Source organism: Mixophyes fleayi, chromosome 5, assembly GCF_038048845.1.
Source record: "Mixophyes fleayi isolate aMixFle1 chromosome 5, aMixFle1.hap1, whole genome shotgun sequence".
Classification (NCBI taxonomy): Eukaryota; Metazoa; Chordata; class Amphibia; order Anura; family Limnodynastidae; genus Mixophyes; species Mixophyes fleayi.
In genome coordinates, this window is record NC_134406.1 from 187,633,411 (window position 1) to 187,652,636 (window position 19,226).

A 19,226-nucleotide genomic window follows, 5' to 3' on the forward strand; every position below is an offset into this window, starting at 1 on the left:
CTGCATCCTGGGGAGCCCCTGCAAGTACCTTAGGCACTGGGGAGCCCCAGCTTGTTCCTGCACTATGAGGATCCTCTGATTGTGTCAGGGCCCTTGGGTCTGTGTACTCGGTGATACCTGTCACTCGATTCCTGGGTATTACTCATTGTGCATGTTCCCATAAGGTGACACTCCTGGTGATCTAAGGTGACACTCCTCGTGTCTAGGTACCCACGGGGCACAGTCACTTCTTGCCACACATAGTGCTTGAGCCCATGGGTAATAATATTTGCGCCTGTGTCCTGGTTTGTCAGTCTAGTTGTACCTGCATCCTGGCGTCCCATTCATTAAGGCTGCTTCGCGTTTCATATGTCTGCCAGAACAGAAGGAGGAGGCCGGGGAGGTGAGTGAGCTCAGGGAGAGAATGCCTCAGAAATAAAGCTTGAGGGAAAAAAGGCAGAGAGCTGCTGTTATCAGCCTCCCCTCCTCCTATCTCTCGGTCACACCCCACCCCCTCTCCCTGTCTCATTAAGCCTCTCCCCCTTACTAGTCAGTGCAAGGGATTTCTCAGCCGGGATACATTTATTTCCTGTTGTATCGGAGTAACCTGGAGATTTGGGGCATGGAGGGCTGCAGGGGTGGCCATGTACAGTAGCAGTCTGCTCCACCCGCACTTGGAGTGACAGCAGCACGTTGTTGTTGTGGACATTGTGTGGCTGATTTGTGTGGAGCTCACTGCTTGGTACCATCACAGACAAGCGGGTAAAAATGACAGAAGAGATCTCGGAGGTCCCCAAAGAATTATCGGGTAAGAGTTAAAATAATGTGCCCTCTATGGGTCCTTCGTGTAATACGTGAGCCCGTCGTGCTCGTCTAGAGGTGGATTAACCCCTTGCTGGTTTGCAGGTGACAGCGATGTTATGCTGGAGCGAGGGATTACATGGGTTAATGGAGTGGGCGTGGCCGTGCATAGTACATTGGAGACCTGTCTATGCCTGAGCTGCATGGGTGCAATGTATTGACAGCAATATACACTCACAAGGGGAGGGCATAGAGTTTATTTGGGATCAGGATGGATTTAAATACTCACATAACAGCGAACCTCAATAGAGATAACGAGAACACTGCGATGTACTGCTAAGGATAAGGCTGCAGCTGTATATTACATTGATGTGACATATACACATCTGTGGGAAACTTATTATGTCTTGTTTACAATCAGTATTCATTCTACAGTGCTTCCCAAAGACACGTCATGATATAGTATGGACACTAAAAAAACAATTAAATGTAATTATTTATTGTGTATAGATGATTAGATGACTTTCTGGTAAGCATGATTCCTAATTGTGATGACACTAAGCTTTGTCTTTTATTACCAATGTACTAGTATCTAGGATCGGTGGATTCTGTAATACTGCAGTGAACACAATTAACATAATTTAAGCAATTTGTGTCCTACTTTAGGAATATCACATTTGGGTTTTACATTGTTTTAGTTTTCATTTGATAAATGCCAGAATGATGAATGAATATACTAAAGTCCGACATAATTTCATATTCATGTATACAACCTACCATTTGTGTGCATTTTTGGCTTTAAGATATTTCATTTCATGGCATGTGCTGGCTACAGACTATACAAATAGTTTTGTTTTTGTTTTTTGTTTTGTTTATTTACATGCATAGACTTTTTATTATGCTTAGATTCCTTAAACTGTACAACAAACTAGGTGATATAATGTTGGCTGATTTGGGATCAAACATATCTTAATTCTGTAATTGAATTTTTTATTTACTTTATTCAGGGTTTTTTTTAACACATAGATGTCAGGAGCTGTAATTGAACTGTTGCTTCTGTAGTAATTATCTAAGATCCTTGGCAGCAATAAATGGTTGCAGTATTTTCCAAATATACTGCAGACCAGTAAGGACCTAGATGGAAACTGTTCATGTTGTATGCAAGTCATCCCTAGAAAGGTAATAAAATGAACTGATGAATAATCAACAAAAAAATTAGCATAGAGCCATGTTCATAACTATGGTCCTTTTGCAATGTTAACAGCTTGTAAGCTACTCGTGGCCAAAGCTTATAACGACTATTTCTTATTAACTTAGATTGTGGATTATTTTGTTTTGTGTAATTTTTTTGGCCTACAAGTCATACTGTGATGCAGTTTGACTTTTCTGTAGAACACAAGAAAGAGCTGCTTCATGGCTACCTTCTGCCTGAAGGTGTCATTTTAGACCTAACTGGCTGCACATCACAGTTTTTATAGGTCTGTCAACTAATGCTTAGGAACTATCAGAGAGACCGATGGTGACTGCAACTAAGCGTGTATGTGGTTGTTGTCCAACCCTGCTAATTGGGCAATGCAGACCCTTCCAGGCCAGACAGGAGTCACATTTGTCCACATGTTTATGAACTTGTATGGTCAAATTTGAAAAACAGTTCAAGACTGCTATCCTTTCATCACTTCACTGGACACCTATTTTGGAAACTTATGATTCTAATTACTTAAATTTTAAATTCCTGAAGAGACTGCTATACTCCTTAACCTTCATAGTCTTGCTTCCTTCTATAGCACTTTAATGAAACTGTACTTACTAAACCATCAAATGACTTGCTTAAAATGTACCTGTTCATACTATTAGTACTATTGGTTTTGAGAAAGTTGACCTTATCCAAACTCTACATTCTCTAGGTGTATCTGGCCCTTGTCTGTATTTCTTCCTATCTCTGATTACACATTTACTATCTCACAATAGTGTATTCACCTCTCCCACTTTATGTAGCATTTCCTTAAGGTTCTGCCTCAGGCTCCTTATTATTTTACACGTCCTACACATCATCCCATGATTCACTTCTACCATACTATTTCTTGGTAATGGTTGTTTTTCCCTCATTTCTTCTTGGATATCCAATTACCTAAAACTTAAATAATCCAAACAGAATTGGTATGATTTCCTCAGTTTAAAGGCTAGTTATACCAAAATGTAGCAAATGTAGTTTTGGGTAGAGTTAGGCACCCTAAAAGAAAATACAAACTTACTTATTGACTCTAGTTGGACATTCAGCGAGTTGCTTGAGGCTTTTAATGGTCCAATCAGGAGATCATCCCTCCTGCAGTGGACTTCTCATTTGCATGAATAGACCATTCATAGGTAAGGTACTTTAATAACCCGGCTAGGTACACACTGGAGCTTTTTCATTCAATCATCGTACAAAACAGCCGACATATGACCGTTAGTTCGGATATCGGCTTAGTGTGTATAAATACACGATGGTCGAAAGTCTCTTCAAAGTGCTGATTGTTGGCTCATTTGGTTGGTCGTACTGTTTAATAATCTCGTTCCAATCACCTTACGATCATGTAATGTGTATAAATTTCCAATAGATCTACGACCAACTGGATCTATTGGGGCGTGTGTATGTAAACTGCTGATTATGTCTTCGACGTGGTGCGGTGTCCACAAATCAGTCAAATGGCAATTAGGTGCTTCTAACGGTATAGCAATATTAGCTGTCTACTGCATTTATGTGTATAGAAGAAGATGTGTTTTCTTCACCTTTTTAAGAGTTTTTGGGTGGTTCTTAATGAACATGCTCAGCACATTATTTAAATTTCTTGCAGATGTCGCTACAGGGACCACATATGTCGTTTCAGTGTGTACAAAAAAACAAATCTTTTAGCATGACAATATAGCTGTTAAAAGTCACTGCCAGGCCCAACTAGACACACCTGTCTAGTGTGTGCGCATGAATTGCTCAAGCGATCGGACCTCAGTAAAATCATTGTGGATAACACGTCGGTCGGAAAATTCTTCAGTGTGTACCTAGCCTAAGGTCTTCCTGTGCAGGAGAAAAGGCTTCCTGCTTCGAATGTTGGGCACAATAAATTGCTGGGTCCATTTTGTATTTTAGTTTAGGTCATCCAATGCCACCCATAATCTATACATTTTTGATATGGGTGGCATTAGTCTTTAGTGATCTTAAAGGAGAACTCCAACTTACAATTATTATATTCTGATATGCCTTAATGTGCATTTATTTAAATTAAACAGACTTCCAGCTAGCTAACTATAATGCTGCTTGTTTTTATAATGATTACCCCTGGTAGAGTGCTGAAACTGCTTGCCATTATTCTTATATTGTCTGCAGTGCTTTTCTAGAGCGGTACCTATTCACTGGATCTCTCTGACTTCGACAAATGCTTCCCAGTTTCTGAAAATGTAGGTGTTTGTGAAAATGTGTATTTTCCAAAATTGCCTCTGCTCCTTTGGCTTCCTGTCCACTATGTCACCTGTTACTTTTCCAATAGCACACTTCTAACCAGCCTGCTCTTCATGAAAGCAATACATACTTTTGATAAGGTCATTCTCGATCAAATTCCATTAAATCTGCTACATTCCAATTGTGGTGCATGTCCTCTTGTTCTCTTCCTCTGTAGAATGCCTTTCTGCTGTATCTTATCACAACCATTGGATTATTTTAAAGCTTCCACCTGAATTTATCAACATTTTTTAGTTCTTTTACATGTTGCATCTCAGTCTTTCTCTCTCCAGTTTGAAAGTGTCCCTTGTTCTAAAATTCTTGTTGGTTAAAAAAATACATCCTTTCTAAATCATAATAATACACTCGATAGATGTGAATTGTATCTATCATGTCACTTCTGTCCCTGTGTCCTCTAAGCTGAACATGTTCAGTTCTTGAGATCTCTCCTGATAAGTTTTGTTAAGCAGCCTGTGCATCATTTAAATGTATAATTTCTGAATGTTTCTATCTTCTTAATACTTTTTGGAGATAGGGCCTACAGATCTTTATACAACATGACAGGTGAGGTCTTACCAGTAATTTAAAAGATGGAAATATCATTTTGATCTTATTGATATTTCTTCCTATACATCCAAGAAGAGATGTGCAAAAGTTTACATAAATTAAATTTAATGGCTGTAATGTTCAAATACCACATTATCTTCTCCATTCTGGGGAATACCATTCTTTACTGTATTTATATATTTGCATTTTGCTGAATTTATAGTCTCTGAATAGAGGTGGTTTAAAGACTGTAAAGTAAATCCTTCTCCCAGCAAACATGCAAAATTTCACAGCCAAATGTTGCAAAAAGATGACTGTTTCAGAGGGTGGTTTTTAAAATTTGGCTCCTATCTACTACCAAGTATTCTGCTGGATTTTCCCACTGCTTAACTACATTTCTTCTCTACATATCATTGGAAACTACTGTATAACTCTAAGGTGCCTTTCATTTGCTGTTTTTTGGCAATACATCAACTTTTATTCTGTGTATTGCTTTTATCACTCTACAATGGACAACACAGGGGAAGATATTATTGTGCTGTAGTGTTGCAGAGAGTGGCAACAATAAAGCTTTGTTTCATAGTCCTATATAAAGTAGACACACTACTCATTATCATCTACTTATATAGCGCCACTAATTCTGCAGCGCTGTACAGAGAACTCATTCACAGCAGTCCCTGCCCCATTGGAGCTTACAGTCTAAATTCCCTAACGCACACACACACACTTAACCTACTAGTATGTTTTTGGAGTGTTGGAGGAAACCGGAGCACCCAGAGGAAACCTGTCAAACTCCGCACAGACAAGGCTGTGTTACTACTCGTGGATTATAACAATAAAAACATCATTATTAATGTAACATTATATAAAATACTATCATTCTTTCACTTATTATATCAGTTCACATTATCATTAATTCCACATGCGTGGAAACCATTATTCAGCACATTGGCCAAATCAAACAAAAGATTCTGAGTCTTTGTATAATAGATGGCACGATACATTTATGTGCACCGAGGCAGCTATTCAGAATTGCACCTTCCACCCCAAATGGCTGCGCACCAGTACCCTGTCACATGCTGGGTGACATCTCCTAAGGCTGCTGGTGGTGAGTGATAACTTCATGTAGGACACAAGTAGTCAATCACTGTCACTCATTATGCCAGAAAATAAATACTCAGTGTAAATCGTACTCCCCAACTGTTAACAATAATACATATCTCCAAGTCCGTAATGTACAGCTCAGAGTCCATACAGTACATCTCTATGCCCACTTCATCCAGCCTAAGTGAACGCAGTAAATAAGTGTGTGTCAGCATACCAGACTATTTTAACTGGATAATTAGAATATACTAGCTCAAGATATTAACTTAAAAATATGGTGTTAGAGCAAACTTTCATAACAAGTGATCAATAAAATGCCTGCATATAATTAGTAAATAAAAACATGCCGTAGTATGAAGATTTGTGGATAAATTGTAGAAATTAAAGAAGATTGTTTTTCTATTGACCCATAGGATATATTTCTGTAGGGGACTTTGATGTTTGAGGCACAGATTTTTACTATTGTTACTTTGTTTTTGTTTTTATTTGCCAATTGTATTATAAATCATATTTAATGTAAGTGCTGTAGCAGGTCTTCACTCGCCGCTCCATCAGTGCATTGAATTGTCTCTAGCCACCATGACACACATCTCTCCTCAGCACTCTCTTCTCTCACTCAAGGCCCTTTCATTTCTATACATAGCCCTAGCTTTATTCCTCCCCTATGCAGTGATGAACTGTTATTCTTCCCAACTCTCCCTAGCACTTTTTTTCCATCACTTTTCTCCCCGCCGTTCTCTTTTCTCCTCTCAACCACTTCTTCCAGCTGTTTTTTTTTTTTCTTCTCCCAGCTACATTTCTTTATTAATTCTCTTTCTTGAGCTATTCTTGCACCGCTCTGCTGTCTTTTTTGTTTTCTGCCCAGCCATTCTCGTTCGTCCCCACTTTATTACCTACTTCCCTGAAGCACCACATGACTTAACTGCACCAGCCATTTAGGGAGCATGCAGTGTCTTCTCTAATTGGTCAACATGGTGCATTGGCCCACCCCGGTATTACTGCTTGTCTGTAACATACAAGCACCTTACTGGAGGTAGCAAAAAGCAAGGGTGCATTTAGGCAGTCCTGTACCAGTGTTCCCCTTATCAGTATGAGCCGAGACACATGCTGCACTTAACCCACCATTGATCCCACTCTGCTTTTTATTTAAGTGCTTCCTGGTCATATATTGACTCTTATTTCCTCACAATCTCATATTTTATTATGTTGTTTTGTTAAGCCAATCCTGTGTTATCAGGGGAACATCTTGTGCATTTGCAGAGAGTTGGTTTTTGTAATGGGGCTCTACTCAGGGAACATGTGTTCCACTTTAACATTTGTGTAATTGAGATTTATCTATTTAATGTACAATCTATATGTGATTATATCACTCCTGTCATTCTGGGTCCCTGATTAATTAGCTCACTGCCTAAGATTTGTTAATTAAGTCAGCCCTTTTTAGTACTACCTGTTATTGGCTTTTTGTAAATACTGAAGCAATTAAATTCTAATGTGATTTAATAATTTTGCATCAGTCATCTAGTTCTGTCCTTGTAGCAACCAGTATTTTGAACAAATAGAGCTGTGCTCAGAGGAGGGGTACTAAGATAAAGTGGCTCAGAAGTTTTTGAGCAGCGTCCTTGGGCAGTGACATCAGACATGGCAGGATTTGTGTTAGCTTCCTTGTACATACTTGCTATTTTCTTAGTTTTGTTAGAATACTAGTTCAGGTTTATCTGGATTGTCTTGGCTGCTGCTTGTTGGGACCCGGCTTTCTCTCTAGAGCCAGGCACGCCAGGCCTTGCAGATGTTCGATTTTAGATAGTTGTAAACCCTCTTGTAAACTCCATCAGTTGGTTCATTGTTTTGTAAATACATTATCTACATATAGGGTATTAAGAGCAGATAGCTCATGACTGAAATATGTCAGCATTGATTGGTGATAAAAAATAAATAAATTGTGGAGCAGCTGGTCTTGTGTGATGGCAGATACTGAATTCCCAGTATAAGCCTCTAGAATGAGGCTAATCGTGGTCACCTATTGCAGCCCACTTTCCCTTAGAGCTGAGCATGCTCACCGATACATATTTGCAGTGCCGTAACTAGACATTTTAGTGCCCTGGGCGAGACAGGGCACCGGCGCCCCCCATCTAAGTGGGAGTGACATTTGCCAAGTGGGTGTGGCCAACCTAATGTGGGGGTGTGGCTAGCACTTTACTGAATGAATTCTTTTGTATTGCTGTGTAGTTGGTAGCCTCAAAAATACAGGTGTAACCTATACAAATTTCTCTCACTATAGGGAAGAAATATAAGAGCCCTTGGCTACACCTGTATTTTTTGCAATAGACACTATGTGGAGGAAAATAGAAATCATAGATTATGAATATGAAAATGACAAATTTTCTATTTCCTGTACTTTACACGACATACACTATATAAATTTGGATTTTTAAATACATATAAACCCAGTGCTGGAAGTGGGCTGCAGGATGACAAGTAAGAGGAATAGGGGAGAAGATGGTGCAAGGGGGTAGATGAGAGGGACAGGGGAGAAGGTGGCACAGAGGGGGTAGTAGATGAGAGAGCCTGGGGACAAGGTGGCACAGAGGGGGTAGTAGATGAGAGAGCCTGGGGACAAGGTGGCACAGAGGGGGTAGTAGATGAAAGGGCCTGGGGACAAGGTGGCACAGAGGGGGTAGTAGATGAGAGAGCCTGGGGACAAGGTGGCACAGAGGGGGTAGTAGATGAGAGAGCCTGGGGACAAGGTGGCACATGGGGGGGGGGAGTAGATGAGAGGAACTGGGGAGAAGGTGGCACAGGGGGGTAGATGAGAGGGACTGTGGAGAAGGTGGGACAGGGGGGTAGATGAGAGGAACTGAGAAGGTGGGACAGGGGGGTAGATGAGAAGGACTGGGGAGAAGGTGGCACAGGGGGGTAGATGAGAGGGACTGTGGAGAAGGTGGCACAGATGGGGTAGATGAGAGGGACAGGGGAGAATACATAAATGCAAAATACCAAAAAATACAATACCAAAAAATAATCATTATACATTTTCATGTCCCCTGCCCCCATAGATTTTGCTTCCCCACTACACTCCCTCAGTTTTTGCTCCTGGATGGAGCACCCTATTTCCTATTTTTTTTTTTTAAATATATATTTTAATTACAATATAACATTTACTTACCTATTTTTCTTCCCTCCTGGATGGTCAGCATAGCAGTCAGCAGTAGATGCAGGGGACTCACTCTCTCTGCTCAGCAATGGCCGCTCCTCACTTTCTTTTCAGAGGGGGGGGTGGAGCGGAGCACAGCATCCTGGAAGGGGAGGGGGCGGGTCCTGACAAATAACTTTATACACACTGTCTGACAGACAGTGTGATCATTCTTTGACCAGCCACCACACTAGCCCCTCCCCCGACTCGCGGCACCCGACCCCCCCTCCCCCGACTCGCGGTAACCGACCCCCCCCTCCCCCGACTCGCGGCACCCCCCCTGCATGAGTCGCGGGGGGGGGGGCAATATTTTTTTATTTTATTTTATTTTTTTTAGATATTTTTTTTTTACTTTGAGCCACAGAGGGGAAGGTAGCGGGCGGCTGCTGCGCCCCCTCGGGCTTGCGCTCGGGGCGACGGCACCGCCCGCACCACCCTAGTTACGGCTCTGCATATTTGCCCCCCAGATCTTGTGCATGCAGTAGTTCAGGCTTATTCTGATTGATAGATAGATAAATGCTGGCACCAGGAATATTGGAGACATCAGAGTAATATAGGCAGTTGTATAACAGAAAACACTCAGGTACTCGCAAAGGCAGAAAAAGATAGAACAAGGTCCAGTGTCGGAGCAGAAGTCGTGGGAAGCAGCATTCTAGAGCATGGTCAAAGCTTGAAGCAATAAAGTCAGGGCAGGAGTTAATCCATAGAATGGTCAAAGGTTCGGGCAATAAGATCACAGTAGGCTGCCATCTACAGAATGGAATCTAAATAAAGCTGCAAAAATACAAACGGTAAAGAATCTGAACCTATCATAGACACAATAAATATGCTGGTAGCCTATCAAACTGCTTTCCAGGAGGCTCTCTGCAGCCGTTTCAGGATACATACATACATGCACGCGTACACATGTACACACATCTTTTCACATTATAGAATTCAAACATGATTGATGTGGTCATTGCTAGATAGTGATTTTTATTTGCATAATGCAAAATGGAGGAGATGCAATTTAATGCACTTTTGCCTTCTGAGCAGTCTGTGGAGACGCCCCGTGGCGAGGTCCGGCAAGAAATCCTCGCTCATGTTTTCTCGCACCCCAGAGAGGTGGAAAGCAAAATGAGTAGAGTTTTCTTAACGTAATAGGTGGCATTGTGCGCATCTGGACATCGCGGGGATGTGCGACGGTACATTGCGTTGAATTAAATCTCCCTCCATTGGTCTAATACATTTAATTATACAGGAATTATAACGCTGGTCTATTCCATTAAATTCAAATACTATATCGTAAGGCTTTTTTTTTCATTCTGTGACCTGTTGTTCAATCCCAATTTCAGATAGCATCCGGGATGTTATTGGAAGAAAAATTAAGATTGCAGTTCGGAAGAAGGTGAAGCTTGAGATCAAGGGAGACAAGGTTGAAAACAAAGTGCTGGTATGTAATATGTCTACACTGTTGAATTCTATTACAATTTATTAAGGTATAAAAAATGTGACTATGCCTATTTACAAATGCTGGTGGGGCTACTGCAGCAACCCCATGAGAGCTCAGTGGTGTTCAGATGCCGTACCCTAGTCTGAGGACAAGAGAGCGGCATTCCTGACAGGATTCTAATAAACTACATTTCCTTCAGGTTCATGTGAGTGAATCTTGAATAACATTCTCCTAAATCTTAGCTTTATTTCTCTGGAATTACATTATCCTATATTTATGTATAAATTACTATTATGTCTTGAGTCATTACCCAGTTTTCTGTAAATCAGATTGTTCAGGAATCACCAACCTCATGTTAAGCTTGTTGCACTAGTACTGTTTTTTTTTTTCTTTCTTCAGTTTCGCAATCCTCTGTTTGTTCGCATAACAAGTGACACGGATATGCAGATGTACATAAATATGGAGTGACTCAGAGTTGCACATATGTTTGCAAACTTTTGCAGCAGATAATTGCAAGGGCTTGAATGAATTGTATCCGCTAGTATGTAGAGATGCATTGTGCTTGGGCACATCTCCGCGCTAAATGTGTAACAAAGACGCAGTCAAGCCTAGAACTTGTACGTACTCTGTGTAGGTACTAAAAAAAAAATACCTATAAAACACACCTGTCAGATATAATTCTATACTTTAATATGTGTACTGGTAGGTTAATTGGCTGCTAACAAATCGACCCTAGTCTGTGTCTGTGTCTGAGTCTGTGTGTGTGTGTGTGTTAGGGAATTTAGACTGTAAGCCCCAATGGGGCAGGGACTGATGTGAGTGAGTTCTCTGTACAGCGCTGTGGAATTAGTGGCGCTATATAAATAAATGGTGATGGTGATGATGTGCTCAACCCAGGTGGGGGGCATTGTTAATTTCACCCTTAGTGTACTGTACTTGCATGTAATTGCTCTTGATAAGTTTCTCAAAGCGCAAAGGGCTTCAAATGTTCGATATGTAAAATTCAAAATATTGGCACAAGTTGTGCAAATATTTTATGTGACACAGACAAATTAGGAGGCACAAATGCACTTGCGTCATCATATCATGCCCAAAATGTGAACAACTTTCCTCACAAAAGTTTGCACTACTTGCATTAAAGGTAGCTAGAATACAAATTAATAAGGATTCCGTGTAAATATACATAAATGGTACAGCTGAATGTATGGGAACTTGCATGATCTTTAGAAAGAAAACTGGCTTGGAGTACTCACACTCTGTAGATGCATTTTCCTTATTACTACTATTATTATCCTTTATATAGCCCAGATATTTTACTGCTTTCATATATTTCGCACTATTCCTACAATGATTTTCCTGTTGTAACAGTTACAAACGGTACTGCAAGTTTTGGTAAAATTGTGGCCTAACATTTACATGAGAAAGCAAGGCCGAATACTAAGGGCCTCATTCAGTCACTCAATTTGTCCCAAAGAAACGTTTGTGTTTTTGTAGCATTGTCCTGTTGGGAAGAATACATAGGGAAACTAACATTTACGCAGTGGCCTAAATGGTGAAAATGACCCTTCCGGCTTCAGCGCTTGCAATCGAAAAGGGAAGACAACTACAATTCTAAAGTGGGATAGATATGTGATGGGGCAGGTCTTTATAGCTGCTAGAGCGGCTATTGCCCAGGCTTGGAAGCAGCCTCGTCTCCTCTATTGACAAAGGTTATCTCTAAAATAAATTTCGGTTTTGAAATGGAAACCCTTGGTGTGCCATATTCCACAGCGGCTGCCTCCCCATTGGTGAAATGGCAGGCTTGGCATATCTATGTGACTGAAGGGGAGAGAGCACCAGTACGGGACCCGCAGTAAAGCACTGGGGTTCGGCCCTCAAACATATAGCTTCTGGTGGATCTAGAAAGCTAGGTAGTTTGATTGGGTAAGCTTTTTGTTCTTAGGAAGGGATACTGCTGGGTCACCCTGGCTTTGATGTGTCTTCTTCGCGATGACCGGATGTCCAATCAGGACTTTGACAAAGTCCTGATTGGACAAAACGCCAAATGCAGAAACCGGAAGTGTGCATTCCAACTGCGGTTCATGCACCACATCCAGTCATCGCGAAGAGGACCTTACGCGACTTTCCAGCATCAGGATCAGAACGGACAGAAGAAAGAAGACTTTTCCGGACAGAGGAAGCATCTGACAGAGTAAGCGCTACTACCCCTGTATAAGATGCACCCAGTTTTTAGACCCAAAATTTTGGGGAAAAAGGTGCGTCTTATACATGGGGAAATACGGTAAATATGATGATAGGAGAGGTTCCAGTGAAGGAGCCTGGTGATGGCAGTTATTATGCTCCTACAGCTGGAGATACCATGTTGGTGTGCAGTTGGCATAAACACTTTAACCAAGTGCCGCTAGTAATAGTCACTGACAACCAGCGAAACCCAATATAGCCCAGTGGAGAGGGGTTGAAGAGTAGACCCATCCCGTCACATGTACAAACTGCATTCAAATCTAAATGCTGTTTGTATAATGCAAGGGCTGGCTGGTACATTTTAGCCCAGGGGGCGAGATTCGGCTCAACAGCCTATTAGTAACATGTTAAAGGAAAAAAATCCAGGTAGCCCAGTATTGGACCGGCAGGGGGGATTCAAGGCATTATTGTTCTATCCTTGCTGACATACATAGTAATATAGTTGATGACGTTGAAAAAAAGACACCAGTCCATCAAGTTCAACCTATTCGGATCTCCTATGATCCCTCTCTTATATTTGAAATTGATCCAGATAAAGCAGCTGCCAATCTGTTTCAATCGGGAAAAATCTCTCCTGACCTATTTCTCCCTGCATCCACTACAGTTCTTCATTTTAATTAACAGTCGTAATCCTGGATACCCTTTTCTGCTACAAATTCATCTAATTCTTTCTTTAAAACATCAATTGAATTTGCAATCACAACCTTTCCTGGCAGTGAATGCCATATCTTGACTGCCCTTACTGTAAAGAACCCCTTCCTTTGCTGGTTGTGAAATTTCCTCTCCTCTAACCTAAGGTGGTGACCGCGTGTCCTGTGTATAGTCCTTGGGGTAAAAAGTTCCCATGAAAGTTCTCTGTATTGACCCTTAGGGGCATATTCAATTAGGATTCTGGTCCGCACTAATGACCGTTACCGCGGAAAGTGCGCAGTATTGCCGGTAATACGGTACCGCAATAACGCAAATTTTCGGACGCAACCCTATGGGGTGCGAACGAAAATCCACGTTATTGCGGTACCATGGATTAAGTTCGCGGCCCGTTCCGGCGCGATCCCGCAGACCGGAAACGTAATTGAATATGCCCCTTAATGTATTTGTACATAGTAATCATATCCCCTCTTAGACGCCTTTTTATGTCTAAACTGGCTAACCTTTCCTCATAACTTAATGACTCCATACCCTTTATCAATTTTGTTAACTTTCTCTGAACCATTTCTAGTTCCAAAATGTCTTATTTATAGAGTGGTGGCCAGAACTGTACCCCATATTCAAGATTAGGTCTTTCCAACAATTTATATAGTGGTAAAATTACACTGTCTTCCCTTGCATCTATGCCCCGTTTTGTGCATGTCAATACTTTATTGGCCTTTGCAGCTGCTGTATGACATTGAGCACTATTGCTAAGCCTAATGTCTACAAGCACTCCCAAATCCCTTTCCATTTTAGATTCCCCTAAATTTATCCAATTTAATTTATACATTGGATGCTTGTTTTTGATCCCTAAGTGCATAACCTTACATTTATCTATATACATTAATCTTTATCTTCCATTTGTCCGCCCAATCCTCCAGTTTATTCAAGTCCCTCTGCACAAAAACTACATCTTGCTCTGATTTTATTATCTTACAGAGTTTGGTGTCATCTGCAAAAATGGAAACTTTTTTTCTCTAAACCATCACCAAGGTCATTAATACAATTATTAAAAAGAACTGGCACGGAACCTTGAGGATCACCACTTAAAACTTTTGACTAATTAGAAAATGTTCCATATATAACAACTCTCTGGCATTCACTAGATTTAATAGTGAATGCCATTGTAGTTACTAATAGATCCTGCTTGCATTGGATCTATTAGTAATAAAAATTGTGGGGACCCACACGAGTCTCTAGAGTCTCCTAAAAGTCTGCCCTGGTTAACAGAATAAAAAAAAAAAAAGTGAATCAAGTTAATATAAAAAATACCTTATCCCTCTGTTTCTACCCCTAATACATATTTGTGCACTGAACATGCCTAAAAAAAGACACAGACGAAAAATATATATATTTACATGTGTATTTTGAGGCATTTGTATCTCTCCAACTCAAAAATCATAGTATACAAGCAAGTGTGTAAACATACGCATAATAATATCGTTGAGATGCGGCTTGACAGTGTTAGTATTAAATGCTAATGTCATATTGCTCTATATTTGCACAAAAATTATGTGTAAATAATAATGTAATGAATTGTCAGATGCACAATAGTTAGTAGTGTCTTGACTGTTTTTAATTACATTTTATTTGAAGTCTGTGACTTTAACATTAATAACTAACACCCCCACATCCGTCATTTACCTGTTAAAATAATCCAATGAGTATCTTCTTATCTAAATTACTTAAAATGGAAAGACAAATAAGAAAATGGAATAAGCAGCATCGACTTGATATAAACCGCAGTGATAATGAATGAAGTACTCTCAGCTGGAGAAGTCGATATACAAACAGCCAATCAGAAGCTGCCCACAAGGCATATACCTTTTAGGGTGCAGTGTTCTCCCCAGAAAATGTTGTCAGCCAAGCGGCATTAAGAAGTATCCGGGTGGGGGCAGTTGTAATACTTTCCAATTATATTGAAAAAACTTGGAGGTTATTGTCCACACCTGCCAGAACTGGCCTGACTGATGGTCAGGGGTCTAATACACACTGCTGGCTGTAGTGCTCACATAGTGCCTGTTATAATAAGAGAAACAATGGTTTATTTTATTATAATAGGACTCTTTTGGGCTCCAAGAGCCGGGTGGCAAGTAAAAACAGCCGGTCGGAGCACCTGGAAAAGGTGCTGGGGAGAACACTGGTATGCTTGGGAGGTTGGGGTTACATCCATGTCTAATTTTATCACACTTGTATGAATGTGCCCAGGGCCTGATCAACCACTAGGCTGACCAGGCTGCAGCCTGGGGCGCTGGGTCTCGGGGGGCGCTGCACTGTGGGTATTTTTTTTTTTTTATTTTTTTTTAAAATGTAAAAAAATTTTACTTTTTTTTTTTTTTTCCTTCATTCATTTTTTTTTTCTCGGGGTGGGGGAGGTCGCCGATGGGGATCGCCGCGGGGGGAGGATCGCCGCGGGGGGGTGGAGGGCTCGACGATCAAAAGCATTGGTGGTCAGTGGTTGGCAACACACAGCCAATCGCCAGGCTGCCTGTTTCTGTGCAGCAGACAGGAAGCAGGACGTCTTCACTTCCTATCTGCTGATCTGAGGAGAGGAGCGACGCTGGCACAACTACAGGTAAGTGAAGGAGGGAACTGCCCTGCATATCTATAGGGAGGGGGGGGAACTGCCCTGCATATCTATAGGGAGGGGGGAACTGCCCTGCATATCTATAGGGAGGGGGGGATCTGCCCTGCATATCTATAGGGAGGGGGGGGAACTGCCCTGCATATCTATAGGGAAGGGGGGAACTGCCCTGCATATCTATAGGGAGGGGGGGAACTGCCCTGCATATCTATAGGAAGGGGGGGGAACTGCCCTGCATATCTATAGGGAGGGGGAGAACTGCCCTGCATATCTATAGGGAGGGGGAACTACCCTGCATATCTATAGGGAGGGGGGGAACTACCCTGCATATCTATAGGGATGGGGGGGGACTACCCTGCTTATCTATAGGGAGGGAGAGGGGGGACTGTCATGCATATGTATAGGGAGGGAGAGGGGGGCTGTCATACAAATCTATAGGGTGGGAGGGGGGCTGCCATGAAAATCTATAGGGAGGTAGAGAGGTTGATATGTATGAAGGAGGGCAGAGGAGGGGGCTGATATATGTGACTGGGGGAGTTTTGATGTGACGGGGGGGGATAGCTAGCTAGCAGAGTGGAGGTAAGGAAAATAGCTGCAAGGGGGATGGCTGCAGGGTGGGAGGTAAAGAAAATGGCTGCAGCAGGGGTTAAGGAAAATGGCTGTGCGGGGGGGATTGTGGTTAAGGAAAATGGCTGCAGGGGCTTTTTAAAAAATAGAGCAGCTTTGGGGGGCAGAATCTCATAATTGTGTGGTGGTCACATGGGTGGTCTCAGCAATCACTAGAATACTAAATATTAGTGAGATGGGGCTGGTAGAGGTTTGTATTTGATTGACAACAAATATTCAGATATTGCTTATATATGCCTGTCCAATGGGGTACTTTTAGCTGGCCATAATGGAGTGTTTTGTTTTAACTAAAGGGCCTAATCATTCAGGGTTTGCATTATAATACATTTTTGCATTTTCAAAAAAGGACGCCAACTTTCCAGAAGCCAACGAGAGGATAACAAAGTTGCAAGAGAGAAGAGCAAGGACAGGTAAGAGACAATGGCACAATCTGTCTAAATTTGAATGCTGGAGAATACACCTGAACATTCATATTCAGGAGTGTTCCTATACACCTATATATTCGGAGGAGGGGGGGGGGGGGGGGGCGCTGCGGCCGTATTAGCCTAGGGCGGCCAGAACCCTTAATCAGGCCCTGAATGTGCCCTTACTTCTCTCAGCTTACATTTGCCGTCCTCACTTTTTGGGTTTAAGGACGACGCAGGTCTACAATATGCAAGCATGTACATAGACGCATTTTTGGTGCTCATGCGCAGTAAGGAAGTGCATACCTTATGCAAAAAGAGCACGTCCAACTCTAAATGAGACCCAAAAACATGGACACTAATTTGATATCCCCATATTCTTGAAAATTACATTAATACAATTCAAGGCGCTGGGATTGTTAAGTATGTAAAAATAACCATTGGAAGAATTCTGAAAAACTGTATTTTTCATTTTATTTTTCTTTAACTAATTGATATAAACTAAAAGCTGTCCATTAAAAGAAAAAACACCCTCATAACACAGCTCTAATTTCCATCCAAAAGTTCCCTGCCTTTTAACCTGGATGATCTACAAACCACTACACTCAATGTGAAAGTACCAGACCTCTCAACATTGTTACATTTTCAATGATCGATTTATGCAACTTGGAAAATTCCAGCTTTTTGAAGATCATTCTACTTTGATGTTTTATTAAATCGTCTGAGAATTCTAAACATATATATTTAAATTCACAATTTCAGCCTTAAATATATATAACAATAGAAGGGGAGGGAAAGTGAAAATCAATATTGCCCTTTAAGTTAAGTTTATTTACAGTTCAGTTCTACCTAATACTTTTTGTTATCTTGATTTGTACTTTGTGGAATCTATACTAATCATTACTGATTGACACAAGGAATTACATTTTTGTCTTGTCAAGAGTTCATGAATTCTACAGTAACTAGCCTGTTTTTTAACTATGAGTAGACCAAAAAGACTACAAGCGTATTTGGGAGCAGATGCCAATGTTCTTTGTGCTGTGTATTCCATTGTGAGGGCTGCCTTTAGTTTAGGCTGCCTTACTTCCTGATATTCTACCCACAAAATAAATACAGGTGTACAATAGATTCCCCTTATCTTGTTATCAACCGGAAGAAATTTATTTGTTTGAGGCATAACTCACAAACCTGTTTTTAGCTAAGAAATCTTGTTTCAGGAAGGGCCGCACTGTCACATGTGATTACCATCTTTTTGATTGGAACATCTGCCCGTATACAGGCAATTTAAGTTCTCTTTCTAAAACTGAAAAATCCTTGTCTTTGGTAAAATTGCATGTAACAGTGTTAGATTTAAGCACATTGAAGTGTAAGTATTGTAATTGTTACATGGTAATTTTCAAAAAAAAGGCAATGGTCCATCCAGTTCCATACTTCATACATTCTACATGTTATATTAAATTATAAAGATCCTGCAAAAATCTTACATTGTACATGCACTGAAAACCTGTCCGTTGCAAATGACATGTGTGAAGCAATCCCTTGTTTATGATGATTAGAAAGAATTGGTTTCCTAATGCAGTTGTAACACGTGCTTCAGTTAAATAATGAGTGGCAGAAAAAGGGAATGGAGGGCCGAGGTGCAATGGGACCAGACCACTCAATGTTGTTAGATTAATTCTAAGTATTATAATATTAGAGTATTATCCATCTTGAAAATACATAAACAAATATAGTATTGTCTTTTTAACCTCCCTTTCTCAGCCCTCCTTTGTTAGACCCATAAGCTGGGCGCAGGGGTGCATTGGCCCCCTGGCCGGTCACATAGTGGGCGAACTTGGGCTGGATCAATTGACTTCCAGCATTTTTATTCCTTTAAAATATTCCTGATACTGAGCTGAGTATCACCCCCTGGGCTAAAATTTTCCAGCCAGCCCCCGGTTAGAACTCTCCCATCGCAGCAGGGGCAAACGCAGGACTTGTAGAGGGGGGTGTCCACACCACGCTGCCAGTGGGCGTGACCAGCATGCATGGGGGGTGGCTATAATTTTAGACAGTGCTTGGCTGTTCTCCAACTCTTCCTATCCCCATAATATACATGGGCAATGCTGTGTGCACTGTTAGGTGCACACAGGTCTCCTTTTTCAAGCAGAGCCATG

General features: G+C 41.2%; 1 protein-coding gene across 3 annotated transcripts in view; it reads left to right on the forward strand.

Annotated features, from left to right (window-relative positions):
* The first annotated feature begins 510 nt into the window (after positions 1-510).
* The window catches only part of CARMIL1 (capping protein regulator and myosin 1 linker 1), a 227,789-nt gene continuing 209,073 nt past the window's right edge, over positions 511-19,226 (forward strand). For 2 of the 3 annotated variants that reach the window (XM_075213169.1, XM_075213170.1), the window contains exons 1-2: positions 513-787; positions 10,427-10,524. In XM_075213169.1, the coding sequence (XP_075069270.1) occupies positions 748-787; positions 10,427-10,524 (138 nt within the window). In that variant the 5' untranslated portion in view covers positions 513-747. Of the gene's footprint in view, positions 788-10,426; positions 10,525-19,226 lie in introns of all 3 variants that reach the window. The other variant, XM_075213171.1, reaches the window with a different exon arrangement.